Below are 18,792 nucleotides of genomic sequence, written 5' to 3' on the forward strand. Positions count from 1 at the left end.
ATTTTTTGTTATTGTTGTTTGACGAGTTCCTTCTAAGGTAAATGTTTCAGTATATGAACTACAACATTATAATACCTGTATTAAAAATGGCACAAGGGGCACCTAGGTGGCTCAGTTAAGTGTCTGCCTTTGGTTCAGGTCAAGGTCCTAGGGCCCTGGGGTCCAGCCCTGGTGTTGGGCTCCCTGCTCGGTGGGGAGCCTGCTTCTCTCTCACCAATAAATGAATAAAATCTTAAAAAAAAAAAAGGTTACAAAACTTAAAAGGTCCTGTTCCCCATCTGGGAGATGAGAGATGGGTAAATGTCCAACCTTTCACAAGGGGGTCAAGGTAAAATGCATGAGCCAGAAGCTGACACTCTGAAACAAAGCTGCCGGCAGATATTCACAGGCTATCAAATGGATGCTAGGGCCAAATCTCTAATTCCTAAACTAGCACAGAGTTAGCAAGTATAGTAAAATACAGTTAATAGTTACAGTTATAGTAAAAGGCAGTTAATTTGTATTAGTAAAAATACAAATTAGCTGTCTAATATACCCTGTAATGTATTTTCCTACATATTTGGCTGCAAACTCTGACTATGTCTTATATAACAACTGTGTAATTCCATTTTTACAGAAAGAGGACAATCCAAACTTTCCTTAAGCAACATTGACAGAAATCTGCTTTGTATTACTGAGAGCTTATGAAAGTTTTTTTCAACTTCGAATCACATTTTATTATTGGAAAAGTCATTTACATTTTTAGTATTCTTGTCAAGTAACAACTTACTTTTAAAAATCTCAAAACATTTTAGTATGTTCAGTAGCAAAGTTCTACCAGTGTTACACACATTAAGAAAACTTACATTGCATTTCTAGTTGGACTAATTAAAATCTATATACCTGTAAAGGCAGTTGGTTGTGCTTAATGGAGCTCTTAGGAATCAAGTGCAAAGTAATGTATAAAAAAATGAGTTTGAAAAAGATTTTAAGACAAACTTAATTTTTCATGATTTTCCCAAAGCCAGTCATGATATTTATTTAACTTATGGTCTTCAGGGTGTACCTGGAAGAAATACAACACATTAGGAAACAGAGATCTTATATAACTTTATCAGAAATACATTTTTAAAATGGGCTTTTTAAAGGGAGGATAGGAGAACAATACATTATGACAGCATATCTGAAAATTATAACCTTTAACCTAACTGGATTCATGAATGCTTAACACTATACCTTACATTAAGGTAGTCCTTCACAAAGTACTTTCCAATTTAGTACTGATTTTCACCATGACCTACCATGTGGGGTAGTGATAATATGAGTCAAGTATTAATATACCATTTTCCAGAAGGAGGTTATAGACCCTGAGAGTTACATGGATTGCTCAGATCACAGTAAATGGTAGAGCAGGGATGGGCTTGGGCAGACCTACTGGCTAAATGCTTTAAGGTGAGTCACAGACCAAGACGGCAGTGTACTGGGCCACTTGGCAGTACCACCAGCTGCCTGGACACCCCCTGGATATCTGTGGGCAGGGCATATTCAAATGACTGGGTAGCTGAGGTAGGGCCCAGTTACCACAAAAGTAGTCTGAGACCAGTAGGAGAAACCCAACAAGCATTTCTTCCAAGCCCAAACCTGTCTGCTTTCCTTCAGTGGTATATTTCTGAAGGCTAGTATGACTGTAACAGAGGAGAACCACATCAGGCTTAGAGACAACACGTGAATGAAAATGACAGCACGGGGCCAGAAGTGACAAACTGCTGGAGGTCAGTCAGAGGCCACACCAAGGAATCTTTATTGAGTTGGGAGTATCTATGGATCCTCTCCCTGCTGCCTATAGCCCCATGCCACCACTTGCCCTTCGAGCCTAGAACAAAACTGGCTGTGAGAGTGATAGCACATGTGCCCAAGAAATAGTTTTAGCTCTAAGGATGGACTTATTTCACTCCAGAGACAAAATGTGCTGGAGATGTTAAGGTTGGGAGTGGGTCTCACCTGCTTCCACTCATTGACGCAAAAAATTCGGTAAGAGTCATTGCCATATTTGCCAATCCCATGAAGCTCAATTGGATACCTCCACTGCTTTGTCAGATATTCATCTGAAAATACAACAGATCAGGTCAGCCTCAGAAAGACTTTCCCTAAATACGTAGTGATGCAGAGCCAGATGGTGAGAACAGCAGAAAGGAACAGCAAAAAAGTCTCTCCTAACAACCCCAGTTCTGATGACTTCTGAATTCCCCCAGGACCCTGTCTGAACCTCTCACATGCCACTTACTAACCGTTATTATTTTGTGCTGTGCTAATTATGCAGAGGCAAAGTCCTTAAGGTCAAGAGGGTATTCTGCTTCACTGACTTTTTCCTCTAATCCTGCCCAGATGGCTTGTCCCAGTACTGGGCAAAGACTTATTGCGTGGGTGAGAGACTGTAGTTTGGGGCAAGCTGACTGTTTTTAAATGCTTTCAGGGCTTCAGCTGAATGACCTGGATTAATGTAGCATCCAAGGACATTAAAGTTTAAGGTGTGGCTCTCTTAAGTAGGCAGTTTATGTTCCTTCTTTTGGGTATACAAGAAAGTACCTGAGAACTTGATAATGGTTTTTGCTCGAAGATCATAGAGACCAAGAGGTTTAAGAAGTTCTGACACATCTCTCCAGTCTGCGGTTCTTGCTACCTCAGCCGAAGGGTACTTCTCTAGAAACTCCCAGAGCACAGGGATTGCCATTTTGCCTGGAAGTAAAAGTAATTGTGATTACAAGCCTCCAGATGGGTTGTTTTTAAGTTCAGGTACTTCCTCATCGAGAAATCTCATATAGAATGTTTTTGCTTTGTTTTTTTAAACCTCTGATGAGAAGCTATTACCTGAACTGGCAACCACCTTCAGAATCAAAAGTTAACACTATCAGCTATTGGGCTAACAGTCTCAATCATACTGATACCTGGACTTGCCTGATTATTAGTTTTCAAATAATCCAGTCATCAGATAACTAGAATAAAAACATACAGGATACAAAGCGCCAATGACACTAAAGAAAGCTTTCAATGAAAAAGAAATGCTTTTACGCATGACAGAGGGTGGAGGAATGTTAGGAATTGATTTTCACTGCTGACCAAAACTAGTTTGGAAGTAGAAAATTAATGACAATTTGTTCTGTAGTGTGAAAAAGGCTTTGGAAGTCATCTAGGCCTGGAAGGGATAGTCCTTGCCTGAGGTCACACAGACTCAAAGTTAAATTGGAACTCAGACCTCCTAATGAATCCAGTGCCCATTCTCCTTACCACACTCTCTAAGATATAATCCACAAACCTGAGGTCCGGTTGAGAAATATGGTAGCAATGAGGAGCTTCCATGGATCGTGGAAAAGTGTCTCTTGGACAAGATTAAAAGGTGACCGGGGAGGGGTCCACTTCTTAAAGGCTTTGCGTCGAGGGGGACTAAGAGCTAAACAAACACACGGCATCAGAGCTGAACACCTGAAACAGATTTAAAATCTAATTTTCTGATTGGGAAAGGGATACCTTCTCTGTTATATTTGCTGGAAAAATACAGGCTTGTCTTCCTTTTTTCTATTTGTGTCCGTGGAATGGTATCTTCTGAAAAGGAAGAGCAAACATTGTTTATAGAAGCTATGGCTTAGCCTAGAGAAATATTCAGGGGTGCAAATAACACCACACTACTATTATAAAGCATTTAGTACATACTAGGCACTATTCTAAGCACTTTACAAAAATTAACCAACTTAATCCCACAAATGACCTACAAGCTAGCTACTATTTACTTTCACCTCACAGATAGAAAATTGAGTAAAAATAAATTAAGTAACATGGCCAGGGTCCCACAGCTAATGTCAGAGCTGAAATTCAAATCCAGGCAGTCCAGCTCCTGAGTGACTTAACCACTGTGTTATACTAGTATTCTACAATTTATGTTCAGAGTTCATACATAGTACTGAAAAATTAGAAATAATATGGGATATTCTAAATTATGACACATTTGTACAATGTGGTCATTAAACATTTTGGACTACATCATGAATATTTTCTACCATGTCCTTAACTTTTTAAGTGAAAATGCAATATTCTACATATGATCCTAATTTAATGAAGAAAAAAAATACAGAAATTAGAATGAAATATACCAAAATGGTATAATGGTTGTTGCTAGTTTTTCTCTTCTCCCTTGATTTTTTTATATTTTCCAAAATTTCTGCGGTGAACACTTTTACACTTAAAAAAACAGAAAAGGATAAAGATAAAACAAAACCTACTGAAAAACCCAAGATTGGGACCTTGGAATACTGGATCACTATCTACTGGGAAGCTCAGTCAACGTAACAAAGACTACCTGACCAGCATTACTGGGCTTCCCAAGTTTCTAAAATCATCATATTTAATACTCTCCATAGCCTTACCCCCTCAATTTGAATGTCAGTTAATAATAACTTGCAGCTGTATAGTGTGAAGCCATCTTTTTCACTTCTCATTTTACTCTGCAGTATTCTTGATGTAAAAAACTGGACTGGTGAGTATTATTACCTCCATTTTACAGATAAACAAATGAAGGCTTAGAAATTAAACAACAATGTCAAAATGAGAGGGGGACTGACTGCAGATTGGGAGAGGTATCCAGCTCTCCAGATAATTACTACTGTTTTTTACTATTCAACACTTCACACTTGATCTTAGTCAAAAGGCTCAGAAGCAGATAGGCAAAGCCTAGTAGAAAGTAAAAAAAAAGAGGACAAAAGAAGCTACTCTTACTAGTTACATGATTTCTTCTGTGGGGTCCTATAAATAATTATTAACTAGCATCCTTTATTAGTAGGAGACTAAAGCTCAGTTTACTTTGCAATTTCCAACTAAGCCAATGGGAAAGTCTTTACAATTCCATCAGACACTTCTTAAACTCAGGGTACTTCATCTTGTGCTAAAAACTAGACTTCTTTATGGATAGGATGAATAGGATCTTCCATTTTGGTCACAAAAGGATTTTTAAATATTTTATTTGTTATTTGTCCATTATACTAGCAACAAAGCTACATAAACCTCTAAGCTCTAAGAAGCTTAAAGTCTTTAAAGGGCAGACTTGAATTCTTAAGCAGTTCCTAGGTATATATGGTCATTTTCTATTAAAGGTAAAGGAATTCCAGGCACAGCAAACACATAAAATCATGAGTGGGGCTGAGAACAGAATCAGTCTAAGCCCCTGCTCCACCAATTTGTCCAGGCTGTCTCCCAGCAGGATTTTAAGTAAAATTAGTCTTCTCCTTTAAAGGAGTTATTCATTATACCATAATGGCATAATGAATAACTAATACAGGGCTGCTCAAAACGTCTTATTTTTTATTCACTGAGGTATTATAAAGGCAATACTGCCAAGCTCTGAACTCTGTATTAAGAGCATATTACAAATAATAAATGAACTATGTGATTACAGTTTTGAATTATTTAGAGCTCTAAAGCATTTTAGAGAAGCATTACATTATAATAGAAGATAAAAATGACTATGATCTGTATAAACTGAAATTGGAAGTCACACATCAGGAATGAATAACAGGAGGGGTGCAAAAGAGTAGACATGGACTATTTTGACCAGCTTATGCATTAAAAGGAGTCTTCCCCAAACCTTTTCACAAATAAAGCCTTTCATTTTCCCTAAAGTTGTAATATTACTGGCTGGAAAGAAGATGGGAAGGGAAAGCACTGCTGAGGAAAGTCCCAGCTAATGCACCAAGAAGAGATGGTAGCAGCTGTAAATGACACAATTCTCTTTAGCTGGGGTTATCAAGGCAGAAGTCAGCCAATTCCCTCCGTGCCATAGCCAAGCGTTTGAAGATGGGTTAAATAAGGTACTAGGATCAACAGGTACAATGTACCTGATATTTGGTCCTATTTCTTTGTTCTATTTCCATATCCTAACTGGGTACAGGCATGAAATATAGTGTCTGGAAGCATAAACTCATCATGTGTTTATTAGCAGCTTTAATGCTCTGAATACCTTGACACATTTCCACAGAGTCTTTCTCGGTTTGTGAGCAGTTGTTGTCCATTTCAGAGCCACATTTTAAAATGTCTGTATGCAAATGTTCCTTCCTTTCCCCAACTTGTACTTTTGATTTTATTTCCTCAGATTCTAAAAAGGTTTCCTCACATTTCTTGCTGTGTTCTGCTTCTTCAGTTGAACATAATTTGTTTATGATGCCAGAAGTTATTTGTTCAGAACAAAAATTTGATACCAAACTCAATGATTGTTCTTTTACAAGTTTCTTTTCTTCACTGGTTGCACTGAGGGTCTTGTTGCTTGTTCCAGCATCAATGGAGAGTGTTTTATCAAGCTGACTTTCTTGCACAACAGGTTCACTTTCATCATCTGCCTTTTTATACTCAGATTTTCTTTTCTTATTACTTTGAGCAGAATCTGGAAGACCCTTCTGGCACCTTGTTTTATTTCTCTTAATTTGAATTCCTTTCAAAATAGGCACCTTTTCTTTGGACTTTCTAACCTTTCTGGAGTCCATGTCAGTAACACCCTTATCTTTAAAGTTAGATAGTCCTTTGCTACTTTGCAATTCCAGACAACTGCTTGGTAGAGGAAAGACATCTTTTTTCCACCAGCTTCGTGTCCTGAGGTTCCGGTTTGAACTATTACTTTCACTTTGCATTTGGGATGTCAGAGGTGCTACGTTGCGGTTCTTATATCTCGACTTGATGCCTTTTTTAGAAAGTACGGTAAAATCAAAATCTTCTGGCGTAAGAGAAGTTTCTTCATTTTTGTGAAGATACTTAACAAGTGAACTTTTGGATCTAAACTTCAGTCCTTGTGGGCTAGAAAATATTAAGGAAAACTTATTGCTAGTCAATAAAAGTGACTTTTAAAAAGACCTGGACCACATTTCAGATTTTTAATTAATCATTTCCAATGTTACCATGGGTATCTGTCATTTAAAATTTTTAAAAAAAGTAATAAAGTGGTACTTTTAAATAGTTTCCTCTATGATATTATAATTTTACAATTACTTACAAATTTACAAATTTACAAATTTTAAGAGCAACAATTTGCAGCAGAAGATATATGTACTTGTCCCCAGATCACTTGATATAACTAACTAGTGACACTCAAGGAATAAAATCTACAACGATTTCTAGTAAAAACAGAAAAAAGCCAAGAATTCTGTGATGTTTTCCTGATACCTGTCTAGATAAAATGATTTGGCTGTACTATCTGTACCACCTTGCATGCTCACCTGATAAAATATACATCATATCTTCCTGCTGTTTTCCCTGATAACCTCTGCTTCACAACTCTTTCCCATCCGCATGGGACAGACTTATGGCATTCTGTCATAGTAGTATCACTAGTCTGAGCAGAAGCAATGGATTCTTGCAGCAGGAGATTACACTCATTGCTGCTTTTTATCATTACTTGTTTCTCATTTTCTCCCATGCTTTCCAATCCCAGAGCACCATCTTCCTGGCTGAAAAATACAAAGTATAAGTGATCAGCTCATTTAAAATTTATTTTCCTCTGCTTATTCAATTTCAATCCATGACAGAGCAGGAACCCTATGGACTAAAATTTAGACTACAAGAGAGATTAAAATAAGTATGGACCAGTCTTATGCTATGTGAATATCTTCCTGTCCTCCAACATGGGTTGGAGGTGTCTGCACAATGTAAAGTTCAAGCTGTTCACTAGAAACTTTATGTTGTTGTTAATTACTGAATGGGGCTATTGAAAGTGTCTGGTTGATGTGGCATAAATTTAAAAATATGAACCTGTACGTGAGCTCTTAAACTGGGATCAAGAGAACTGCTTAAAAGAGTCAGTGAGACATCCTCCTTCTCCTCAAATAAGTGAGGTAAAAATTTTATATATATCTGCAGTTTTCTGGGGGAGAGTGTCTATTGCTTTCTTCAGAAGTTGTAACCCTCCAAAAGGTAAATAATTTCTGATAACAATTTTCAAATCTCTTTCATCCTCATGAGAATCTTGTGAGGTAGGTAGGATGAAGATTACTCTAATTTTACTGAGAAAATTAAGTGACAGGGAAGATTTAAGTTAGTTGCAAAACTGATACAGAACTTAGGTTCACTAAATCTTGGTCTATTACCTCTCCTCCTGCATTATCATTGAAAAACTTCAAGAAAGTGTATCCTAATCACTAAATCACACATTTTAAAAGTCGGATGGCTCTATAGAGCTATCTAAGCCAACTTCTTTAGGGAAACTAAGCAAGAGCTAGTATCTAGAATTAGAATCAAGCTCTTCTGCAGTAATTTGGGGTTAATAATTTTGCAGAGCTAAGTGGATCTTAAGAAATTATATGGTTCACATTTTAGGAACAAGGAAACTGAAGCCTGGTGAAAATAGCACAAACTTTATATAAATAAATAAATAAATTTGTATATATATATTTCAGTATACATATGTATTTGTATATATGTATATTTCATATGTATATACTATATATATAGTGTGTGAGTATGTGTGTGTGTGTATATATATATATATATATATATCCACCTCCAAGAGCAAATTACCTAACCTCTCAAAGCCTCCTTTCTTCATCTTTTTTTTTTTTTTTTTAAGATTTTATTTATCCATTTGTGAGAGAGGCAGTGAGAGAGAGCATGAGAGGGGAGAAGGGGAGAGGGAGAAGCAGACTTCCCATGGAGCGGGGAGCTGATCCCAGGACTTTGGGATCATGACCTGAGCTGAAGGCAGTCACCCAACCAACTGAGCCACCCAGGCGCCCTCCTTCCTTCATCTTTAAAAAGGAGGTAATACTTCTTCTAAGGTAGTTCTGGGGATTAAATTTTGGGGGGAAAAAGTAGATAAATCATCTTAGCCCCTTATCCCACATACACAAGTACTGTATTGAATACATGCCCGTGGCTGCCTCTTTAACTTCTTATAGGACCCATTTTGGGGGCACCATTGGCTACTTAACATGACATCTCCTCCAAGGTCTTCCTAGGGTACTCCAGCCCAAGCTGACCTCTCCTTGCACCCCCTGCACAAAACCTCTCTGCTCCTTCCAGCTCCTTCGTCATTCCGGCTAACCAAGTAAGATGCACCCCAGAGCTGAACCCACTGGAAGAGTTCCTGAGCCAAACACAGCCACAGCTCCGAGTACCTAACCCTGTGGGTCTCGAGAGCTGTCGATCCTAGGTTAGAAAGGCCAATCCGTCTTCTACCCACCCCAGCCCCGCTCCCATTACAGATGGTGAAAATGAGTCCCGAAAGGGGACTATAACTTGCCGGAGGTCACAGTGCGGGTCTGCGGCTAAGCGCTCACTGGACGTGACCGAGGGAGCAGCTCCGCAGTCTCCCAGGCTCGGACTCTCCATCCCAGCCATACCCTTAAGGTGGGCTTCAACAGCAGCAACCGGCCGAGAGTGTGCGACACTCTAGGAGCGGAGCAGAATCAGATGCGAAAACTTCTTCAGCTTCAGAGCGCTAGGCTGAATTCGAGAGCCGAAGGCGGTAAAAGCCAGTCAGACTCTACAGCAGCTTTCCTGCCGCCCACTCGGCCACAGCCACCATTTCCACGGCTCAGCCAATCAAATCCTTCATCGAGAAAGATCTACCGCCCTCCGCCCATTCCGACCAGTCGCACGCGTCCTAGTTGCGCAGACTCCTAGGCTCCGTCCCATCTTCTCCGTTCCCAGCCCGGCCTTTTAAGCCTGCGCACTCGGAATTCTGCCGCGCGCACGAGGCTCACTGCGCATGTGTGTTGCCAGGGGTAGCGCAGGTAACCAAAGTGGCTAGCGGAGCGGGGCCCGTTGCTGAGGCGGGAGGAGGGGCCTGAGGCGTGAGGGAAGCCGCGATGAGGGCCGTGTTGACGTGGAGAGATAAAGCCGAGCAGTGGTGAGGAGTTGGGCAGTCCGGGAGGAGCGGGAGGCTGAGCCGTGGCGGGGATGGCGGGAACCCTGGCGAGAGCCCCTGTGGTTGCCCGGGGCAACGGGCCTGCGGCTGGGGCTGAGGGCGCTGAACTCCGGGTCTGAGCAACTGCAGGGTCGCCCTCGCACCGTTTTGCGGATGGAGAAACTTGAGGCCTGGAGAGGAAGCCAAGGGGTGTACCACGCGTGAGGTAGTGTCCTATCGAGGTCGTTTTACACAGAATCAGCCTGGGCCTGTCAGAATCCGTCCTGGCTTCGTCTTACTACCCATGACAATGTCTCTCAAAAAGGTCACAGATTTTGCCACATGTACAAAATCTTGGCGTTTTTCTCTGAATTGCCTGATTATCACTCAAATATGATTTTACACTCTTATGATTCTACAAGGAAGCGCTATTGCTCCATATTTGAAAGTCAGTATCACTTGCTCTGAGATAAATGAGAAACTCAAAGTTGGGAGAAACAAAACAGTGTTAGTAAGTTGTAGCTAGATACTGTTGCTAGGAACCCTTTAAGCCTCTGGTCTGCTGTCCTGGAGAACTGGAAGTTTAGCAAGTGTGGTCCGAGAGGTGCTTGAGGTAAATAGCTCAGAGCAAGACTTTCTCCTATGGTTAATTAGAAGGTTGGAAAGAAAATCAAGAGAGTGACTTTCTCACCTTATGAGTCGATGTTAATGTCCTATTCCATTTTTATCAACTAAATCCGTCATACAAGGAAACATTTGGGAAATACTGACTTATTGGATAGTTCCCTTCAGCCTGACCTTAATCTTCCTAGCTGATCTTTTCACCTTCATGGTGCAGCCTCTGTTTTGGCCACTGGAACAGGACCTCTAACGTTCCCTCTCTTGAAGGTGTGCAGAAGGCATGCCTTTTTTCTTCATCTCCTTACATTGGAATTGTAAACATTCTGTAATGTTCCCTTCGGATATGGTTTCTCTCTCTTCTGTACTCTGCACTGGTAATAGCTAATGCTTACTATGCACCAGACCCTGGCTAAGAACTTCATGTCTTTTTATCTCATTGTCACTTCACAACAGCCCTCGGAACTATGTATTGTAATTACCTCTCTCTTACTTAAAAGGAAACTGAAGCACAGAGAGGGTAACTAATTTGCCACAGTCACACAGCAAGTAAGTGGTGGAGCCAGCTTTTTTCCTCACTTCAAAGCCAATACTCTTAGCTACTAAATTAGTTTTTTCTTATGTTACAGAGGTTGCAAACCCAAATGCCTGCAGGAGTCAGGCAGGCAATATAATGGGAGATGTTTATTTGTATCTTAAACTCAAGGAATCGTCTGTCTCTCCTAAGAGTATTCTGCTATTCTACACCCCACTTTTCTTGAAACACATAGCCCTACCAGTATATCTTTCACTTTTACTTTTAATAGAAATATGTGTCTAAAAAATTCTTTTGGGGCGCCTGGGTGGCTCAGTTGGTTAGGTGTCCAACTCTTTATTTCAGCTTAGCTCTTAATCTCAGGGTCCTCAGTTCAAGCCCCATGTTAGACTCCATGCTGGGAATGGAGCCTACTTTAAAAAATAACAAAAGATAAATTTAAAAATTACTTTTTTCTTAATTCTATTATGAAAGTACCCACTGCTGATAACTCTTGAACAAATTTGACTTTCATGTCAGAGAGTAAAAGGGAGTGGCAAGGAGTGTGGCAAACTAGAGATCTCATGCTCTGCCTAAAAAGGGCAGCTGCTGCTCAGCTCCTGCCAATTACCACCCTGCAGAAACTTGGCCTAGTGTGCTCAGATCTTCCTGTTTTTACCAGAAGCTATGAATTTGGGTTTTTATTTGAAATGCCCTAATTTTTAATGCTGGCAACTAATCTGAAACTGAAATAAAACACCATGTGGGCCAAACAAAACATTTGCTGGCCAGATACAGCCTGATTTGCTCCGTTTTCAACCCCTGGCGTAGAATTTTGTTCATTCCTCTCTGTGGTACTTCGAATCTGTATAGTGTAAAGAGTTATTTTTGCATCTGTTTATTCCAGAAGTCTATAAATCCCTTAAAAGCAATGGCTACTTCTTATTCATTTCTAAGGCATATTCCAGAGCCTAGACAAATCAGTGGTTTGTATGACTGTTAGATGGATAAGTGTATTCGTTTGATTGATAGTTGTATTCATGAATAAATTAATAAGTGAATGAATGAATGCTGAGTTTAGATTGATTATTTGGGTTTTGGCCCATTATAGGTTTGAAACAACTTATTAGATTAGGGACTGTAGGGCTTCTATAGACCAGCAATCCTGATGGCAGCTACATATGCCAGCTGGAAGCCTAGAATAAGATAAAACAAAAACTATTAAAAAATAAATAGTGGAACTAAGAGATCTTAGATGTCTAAAATTAGTCATCCACAACAGAACCAGCCACTGTTCTTTGACTTCCAGTCCAAACTTCACGTGGTAATAGGATTTCTATTTTTTGAATATTGCTGCTGTGATCATCAGATTTGCACTTAGCTAGGTGGTCCTGTTCATCCTCCCCCTTCATCCTCTGCTTGCTAACATTTAAATATATGCTTTTCACTTCAGCTGAAAATTCCATTTTCCTATCCAAAATTCCTTCCCAAATGCTCTTATTCTTCTCTGTACTCCCTCCTTTCTTTTCTTTCCTTTTTTTTTTTTTTTGAAAGATTGTATTTATTTATTTGTTTGTTAGAGAGTGAGAGAGAGCGAGCACAAGTAGGGGGAGCAGCAGGCAGAGGGAGAAGTAGGCTCCCTGCTGAGTAGGGCTCCATCCCAGGACCCTGGAATCAGGACCTGAGCTGAAGGCAGACACTTAACTGATTGAGCTATCCAGGTGTCCCTGAACTCCCTCCTTTCTTCCTTAAAAGCACTGCTTCAGGTTTATCTCAACGTAGATGCCTTATCTGTTAGCCTGCCTTATTCCAGTCAGGACAACATTTGTTATTACCCTCCAGTTACACCAGCTGGTATTTACTGAATACTTGCTATAGGCCAGACAGTGTTTACATTCATTATTTTATTTAATCGCCACAGCAACCAGTATGGTTGGAATTGTTACCCCATTTACAGATGAAGAAACAGACTTAACAAGGTGACATAATTTGCCTAAGATTCAAAGCAAATAACTGGGGCTGGGTCTGATTGTGCAGGATTTGGAGGGGCACCTTGGGACTTCAGTTTACAGTGAAGTGGGCACAAGGTTGGCAGAGGACGATTTGCAAGATTTGCCCTCTCTCTTTCTGCAATGACATTTGACAGCGAATCCTTCTCTTAAAAGAGGGTGGATTGGGGGAGAGAGCCATCCTTTAGTACAATAAACTGCCTGCAGCCTGGTGGGCGCTCCAATACTGGGAGTGTTCAGAGGTTGGATGGCTATCTCTAGGGAATTCCTAGGGAATTCCCTGCTGTGTGTGGGAGCTGGACTACCTGACAAATTTTAGGGTCTTTCCCAATTCAGAGTTTCTTTGATCTTACCAATCTTGAAAATAAAGCAACCAGTTGTTTTTGTTTGTTTGTTTTTACCAGCAAAGTGAGTTTATTCAGGAATAGGAGAGGAATTATGATTCAGGAGAAGAAAGCTATGGTGAAACACAGGCAAGTTCTAGAAACAAAGGAGAAGAAGACACTTTTGTAGAGGAAAGGTGGAAGGAGTTGGGAGAGGCTATTATAAGCAAAAAGTCCATTAAAGTAAACTGGGAATTCAGAGTGTATGGCTTTTCATTGGTTGAGTTGTGACAATCTCTCATGTTGCTGGGCCAGGAGAAAAATCTTTATCTAGGGTAAGGTATAGGCTTCTTCCTGTTGGTTCTTCAAAGGGTTGCCAACAAGTAGTACACCATGAGCGCTCCCGCTTCTGGCCTCTGAACTCCATTTTATTTTATTTTTTTATAATGTAATTTTTTAAAAAGATTATTTATTTATTTATAATCTTAAAAAAGATTATTTATTTATTTATTTGTTTGTTTATTTGACCGAGATCACAAGCAGGCAGAGAGGCAGGCAGAGAGAAGGGGAAGCACGCTCCCTGCTGAGCAGAGAACCTGGTGTGGGGCTCGATCCCAGGACCCCGAGATCATGACCTGAGCCAAAGGCTTAACCCACTGAGCCACCCAGGTGTCCCTGGACTCCATTTTAAATAAGGTTTTCTTTATTTGGTTTCAGTCTCATGATGTAATTAAAGTCTGAGGGGTTTAAGATAAAATAGTTTGTCGATTATATTCATTTTGTGTCTAGGACAATGCCATGCACGGTGGGCCAACAACTGTCTAAAATAGGGTCCTTGCCCTTAAACTGCACATGACTATAATTAAGATAGTATTTGAAACTGTGAAATATAGAAGGCAATATAATTCAGAGCTACAATGAATTATACAGATCCTAAGTGGATTAACAGTTTAGATTGGGGTAAATTGAGCATTACATTATACTTTAGGAAGGCAAATTTCAAGATATATAGAGAAAACGAATTTTCACATCTGAGAGTAAGATAGTTTAAGGCTTGGCCCAAATCAGACACCTAAATGATTTTCTGAGAATTCAACCCAAAATGATCCTTATGAAGAAGCTCACCACAGGAACCACTTTAATGAGCTTAGATTGTCTACAGTGCAGAAAGGAAGCCACATGACCAAGAATGACTATAAAAGAGAGGTACAGATCCTCTCCAAAATCTGGTACCTCATCACAGCAACCCACAGGTGTCAGGTGCTTGCACAAGGCTGGCCATGCACCCGGAGGTGGGAGGGCAACTCTTTAGCCTTGTTTTGTAGGTGAGGACAAAAGCTCAAACAGGATGTAAGATCTTCTGAATCCAGGTCCCTTCTGAGTTTCACTTTACTGCCTCAGGTTGTGATACGCACCAAGTATATTTTCCTCTAGACTCAGAGAAAGTGCAGAAAAGAGTAAGGCCCAGATACGTTACCATGTAATAGGGAGGAAGCTGAAGAACTCAGTGTCTGTGTTTGCTTCTATCAAGAGGGATGCCCACCCTTGTTCCAGCTTCTCCATCAGCCAGCTGTTGAAGATATGTGAAGAGTTATTATTGTTATTATTTTAAGAATTATTTTTTTAGGGGTGCCTGGGTGGCTCAGTGGGAAAAAGCCTCTGCCTTCATCTCAGGTCATGATCCCGGGGTCCTGGGATCGAGCCCCACATCAGGCTCTCTTCTCAGCAGGGAGCCTGCTTCCTCCTCTCTCTGCCTGCCTCTCTGCCTACGTATGATCTCTGTCTTCAAATAAATAAATAAAATCTTTTTAAAAAAAGAAAAAAGAATTATTTTTTAAAGGAAGCTTCTGAGGCCAACAGAGCCTATATAAAAAGCTTTCTGAATTCTACATGTAATGCCTTTTTTTTTCATATTGATAAAGTGTGGAAACTGTTGCTAATTATTTTGTCAACTATGGCATATGCTAATAATCATGAAAATGAGGGCCACAAATCAGAGTGTATTATATCTTGGGCTTTGGAGCCAGACTGCCTGGGTTTGAATTCTGGTGCTGCCTCCACTCAGTAGTAGTTTATTTTCGGACAAGTTACTTAACTTGAAGGCAATATAGCACAGACTCCAGAAGTCTTATCTGATTTGAAATTCTGGTCCACTATTTGCTGGTAGTATGATGTTGGGCGAGATACTTGACCTCTCTGAGCTATGGTGTCCTCAACTACAAAACTGAGTAATAATTCTTACCTCATGGAATTGCAAGGATGAAATAAAATAATATTTATATAATAATAAAATATAAATAAACAAAAATGAATAAAATAAATTAAAATATAATAATAATTAATAATAAGAAATTTAAAATAATAATAATAATAATTTCAAGAGCTCAGCAGGAGTATCTCTGGAATACACTCCAAGTACTCTTCCCCAGGGACTATATGTCTAGATTACTACAGGTATCAGGTAAATTTATACCATGCTTTTAAAAAAATATTTATTTATTTATATTTATACCACACTTTTCCAGATAGGCTGCCCTGGCAATGCAATCTAGCACATTCTTACTAGAGTCATCTGAACTAAGGAAATCTGCCTAGGGCATTCAAGAAGCATTGTAATATGGCTCTAGTCTGTTTTTCTAGCCTGATCTCTCCCTACTGCCTTGGTGTGGTAAACTGTTTCAGTCAATTCAATTGTTTAGACTATTTGCTATTCCCCACCTTCCTGTCTTTGCTTATTCTGTTTTCTCTGCCTGAAATGCTGCCCCCTCCAGATCTCCTCTTGCATGTCTCAAAAGCCCTACTTTTTTCATGTACTATTTTTTTCCATGAAGCTTTTTCTTATCTGTTCTCCAGATCAGAACATTGAGTCTTCCTCCTTTGAATTCTGCCTAAAACCTTTACTCAGTATTGTTCTGTATTTCATCTAAGAGGTCACTGATTGTAAAATACCATTATTTTACATACCACTAAGAAAGCAAAAAAGGCTTTCAGTTAGGCTGACATATCATCAACTACAAGACACATCCCCACCTCAGAGATGTCAAAATGTGAAAAAATGTATGCTTCAGAGTTGATGACATATGGTAGTTCTTTATGAATGTCTCTGAATCACATTTCCTAACTGGATGGTAGTTTCCTTGAGGGCAGGCATTTGCTGCTGTAATTTACTGTGATTTACTCATTTTGTATCTGTTACTGCTTAGCACCTAAGAGGTATTCATTAAGTATCTGATTGGTTGGAAATAATAATGATATTTTAATAAATGACCAATTTTCAGAAACATGTGGATTTAGTAGCCCTCAGTTTGTCTAGCCTTTATAGAAGAGTTAGTGCCTTCGACTGTTGATCCTTTGAATCATCTCTGGTGTCTGGCTGCTGGACAAGTGGAAATTGGAACATAAAGCTAACTGCCGAGTAAATTGTGATTGAATGGGCTGCCAAGGTATGGTGGTTGAATAGAATTTGCAACCAAATGCAATTCTTAGCCATTATTTTCTCCCTCATATGCAAGCAGTGTTTCATAATGGAAATAAAGTTTGCTTTCCTAGCCATTAGCAGACCTCATCATTTTGGTTCCTAATTGTCCTTTTGTCTTGTCTTGTCTCCTGTTTAGTATATATGACCTCGCGTTTAAGCCTGATGGAATGCAACTGATTTTGGCTGCAGGAAACAGATTACTGGTAGGATTGTGTTTGAGCTTCCTTTTTAAGTGCTTTTTTCCCTCTCCCTCTTGTAAATGCTCTGAAATTTGACCCCCTTTTTTTAAGATAAAAAAGGCAAGGGCAGAAAAACCAGTCATTTTTTATTAGGGAAGGAAATGGGCTATTTAAAACAGGTAAGTAAACTTTCTATCAGATAGAAACCTGTGAACAATACCTCCTTTGGAGTCATTAATCTTTCCCTTTTTACTTTGAGACACCCATGAGAGAGTTGAAAACAATTAATCAAAATGCCTTTGAAACTGCACTGGTGTCAGCTGACATTTTGTCCCTCTGAAAAATTCAAGCAATAAGACTGAAGCAGCCCCCTTCCTGAGAAGCCAGATAGCCTGACCCCAACTTTCAGGCATTGGCCTACCTAAATAATTCCATATGGATGGTGTCCTTTTTTCATATTTTCAAAGAATATAAGCTCCCTCTGGAACCTATCCCAGTGTATAAAAGTAATTTTCAGAGAACTCTTTATGTTTGACCTAAAAACCTTTGTATGATCTCTCCTTCCTCCTACGTAAGTCCACTTCCCCTCACTCTGTTGTCTTGAGATATGCAGACTGACTGATCTCCATTCTCTGTATGGTAATTACATAATCTTAAAACCTTGGTTAAATTGTTCTGCAGACTTCTTCTCGCCAGGGTAAACAGTCCAATTCCTTTTACTTTTTTTTTTTCAAAGGTTATCTTCTCCAACACTAACCATTTCTGGAGGGTTTTGCCTTGATTACTCACGGTGTTTTTAAAATTTCCACATATTTATAGGTGTTACAATGCTACAAAATATCCTAAATCCAAATTACAGCTAGGTTTTATAATATTTCCTTTGATTTGCAAACCCAGAGTTCAGGTCTATGACTTTCAAACTCTTGATAGCAGGTATGAAACATCTCTCTATGATGTTCATACTAGGGGAAGGGCTAGTACTAAAATTTAATCATGTTGTAGCTGGCTCTTTGTGGGTGGTAGCTTAACTTGGGAGCGTCTAGCTTGATTGGTTTTATATCCAAATTCACATAAGTTGAGTGAATTTTGTACACAAGTTCCGCGGAGTGAACTTCTATTTCTTAAGGATTAGTAGCATGTTCCTGGCCATGTAATTCAGAGTTAGGACTTCTACTTTTTGGGTCCTCCGCTTTAAGTCATATTCTTTCTGGTTTCTCAGTGTAGTTTTTACTTGATAAAATTTAGAATATTGACAAATATTGACAAAGTGACAAATATTTTGTTATATAAACAAGAACAGGAGCAACCTGCAGGAATTCTAACTAATGGATATCACGGGAATACTCTGTACTTTGTCCTCCCCGCCTCCCACAGGGGGAGGCGCAGAGGGAGAATCTTGAGAGAGAGAATCTTAAGCCTGTAGCAGGCAGGGCTTGATCTCACAACCCTGAGATCATGACCTGAGCTAAAATTAAGAGTCGAACACTTAACTGGCTGAGCCATCAAGGCGCCCCTATACTTCTGTCTCTTTTTTGACAGGTTTATGATACCTCTGATGGCACCTTACTTCAGCCCCTAAAGGGACACAAAGATACTGTATACTGTGTGGCATATGCAAAGGATGGTAAGAGTCTATTCTGATTTTACACTCTCTGCAATGGCGTCATAGCTGCTCATTTTTTCTCCTTAGTCACTCCTGAGTACGACTTGTGGTTGCAGAAGATAGTTCAGTTTCTTAAGCTTCAATTCAAATTCAATCATTCAAATCGACAAGTACTTACTGAGGGCCATCTATGTGCCAGGAACTATTCTAGATGT

The 18,792-nt window shown here is 39.6% G+C and overlaps 2 protein-coding genes across 10 annotated transcripts in view; one reads left to right on the top strand and one right to left on the bottom strand.

The window, feature by feature from the left end:
• Nucleotides 1-690: 690 nt before the first annotated feature.
• On the bottom strand, nt 691-9,668 carry MBD4 (methyl-CpG binding domain 4, DNA glycosylase). 5 transcript variants are annotated; one of them, XM_059161806.1, is made up of 8 exons: nt 9,577-9,668; nt 7,230-7,460; nt 5,984-6,810; nt 3,505-3,579; nt 3,293-3,427; nt 2,566-2,715; nt 1,981-2,084; nt 691-1,045 (listed from the first exon to the last, which is right to left on the bottom strand). In XM_059161806.1, exons 1-8 carry the CDS (start codon nt 9,588-9,590, stop codon nt 968-970), a joined length of 1,614 nt encoding a protein of 537 aa, XP_059017789.1. In that variant the 5' UTR covers nt 9,591-9,668; the 3' UTR covers nt 691-967. The 5 variants fall into 5 exon arrangements, with proteins under 5 accessions (XP_059017789.1, XP_059017790.1, XP_059017787.1 ...); XM_059161807.1 differs by lacking the exon at nt 9,577-9,668 and adding an exon at nt 9,248-9,562 and having other exon boundaries at nt 7,230-7,456; XM_059161804.1 differs by lacking the exon at nt 9,577-9,668 and adding an exon at nt 9,248-9,562.
• Nucleotides 9,669-9,706: 38 nt separating this feature from the next.
• The window catches only part of IFT122 (intraflagellar transport 122), a 70,964-nt gene continuing 61,878 nt past the window's right edge, over nt 9,707-18,792 (top strand). For 3 of the 5 annotated variants that reach the window (XM_059161796.1, XM_059161801.1, XM_059161799.1), the window contains exons 1-3: nt 9,718-9,856; nt 16,932-16,998; nt 18,514-18,598. In XM_059161796.1, coding sequence (XP_059017779.1) covers nt 9,816-9,856; nt 16,932-16,998; nt 18,514-18,598 — 193 coding nt within the window. In that variant the 5' untranslated portion in view covers nt 9,718-9,815. Of the gene's footprint in view, nt 9,857-9,906; nt 10,080-16,931; nt 16,999-18,513; nt 18,599-18,792 lie in introns of those variants that run through there. The other 2 variants (XM_059161798.1, XM_059161797.1) reach the window with 2 other exon arrangements.

Source organism: Mustela lutreola, chromosome 2 (genome assembly GCF_030435805.1).
Source record: "Mustela lutreola isolate mMusLut2 chromosome 2, mMusLut2.pri, whole genome shotgun sequence".
In the NCBI taxonomy this organism is placed as follows: domain Eukaryota; kingdom Metazoa; phylum Chordata; class Mammalia; order Carnivora; family Mustelidae; genus Mustela; species Mustela lutreola.

Coding starts and splice junctions, on each gene's coding strand:
- MBD4 (XM_059161804.1), bottom strand. CDS start 9,345: ATGGCTGGGATGGAGAGTCCGAGCCTGGGAGACTGCGGAGCTGCTCCC. Junction 7,461..9,247: donor GACCCGCACTGTGACCTCCG/GCAAGTTATAGT, acceptor TGTATTTTTCAG/CCAGGAAGATGGTGCTCTGG. Junction 3,580..5,983: donor CTCTGTGGAAATGTGTCAAG/GTATTCAGAGCA, acceptor CTTCCTTTTCAG/AAGATACCATTCCACGGACA.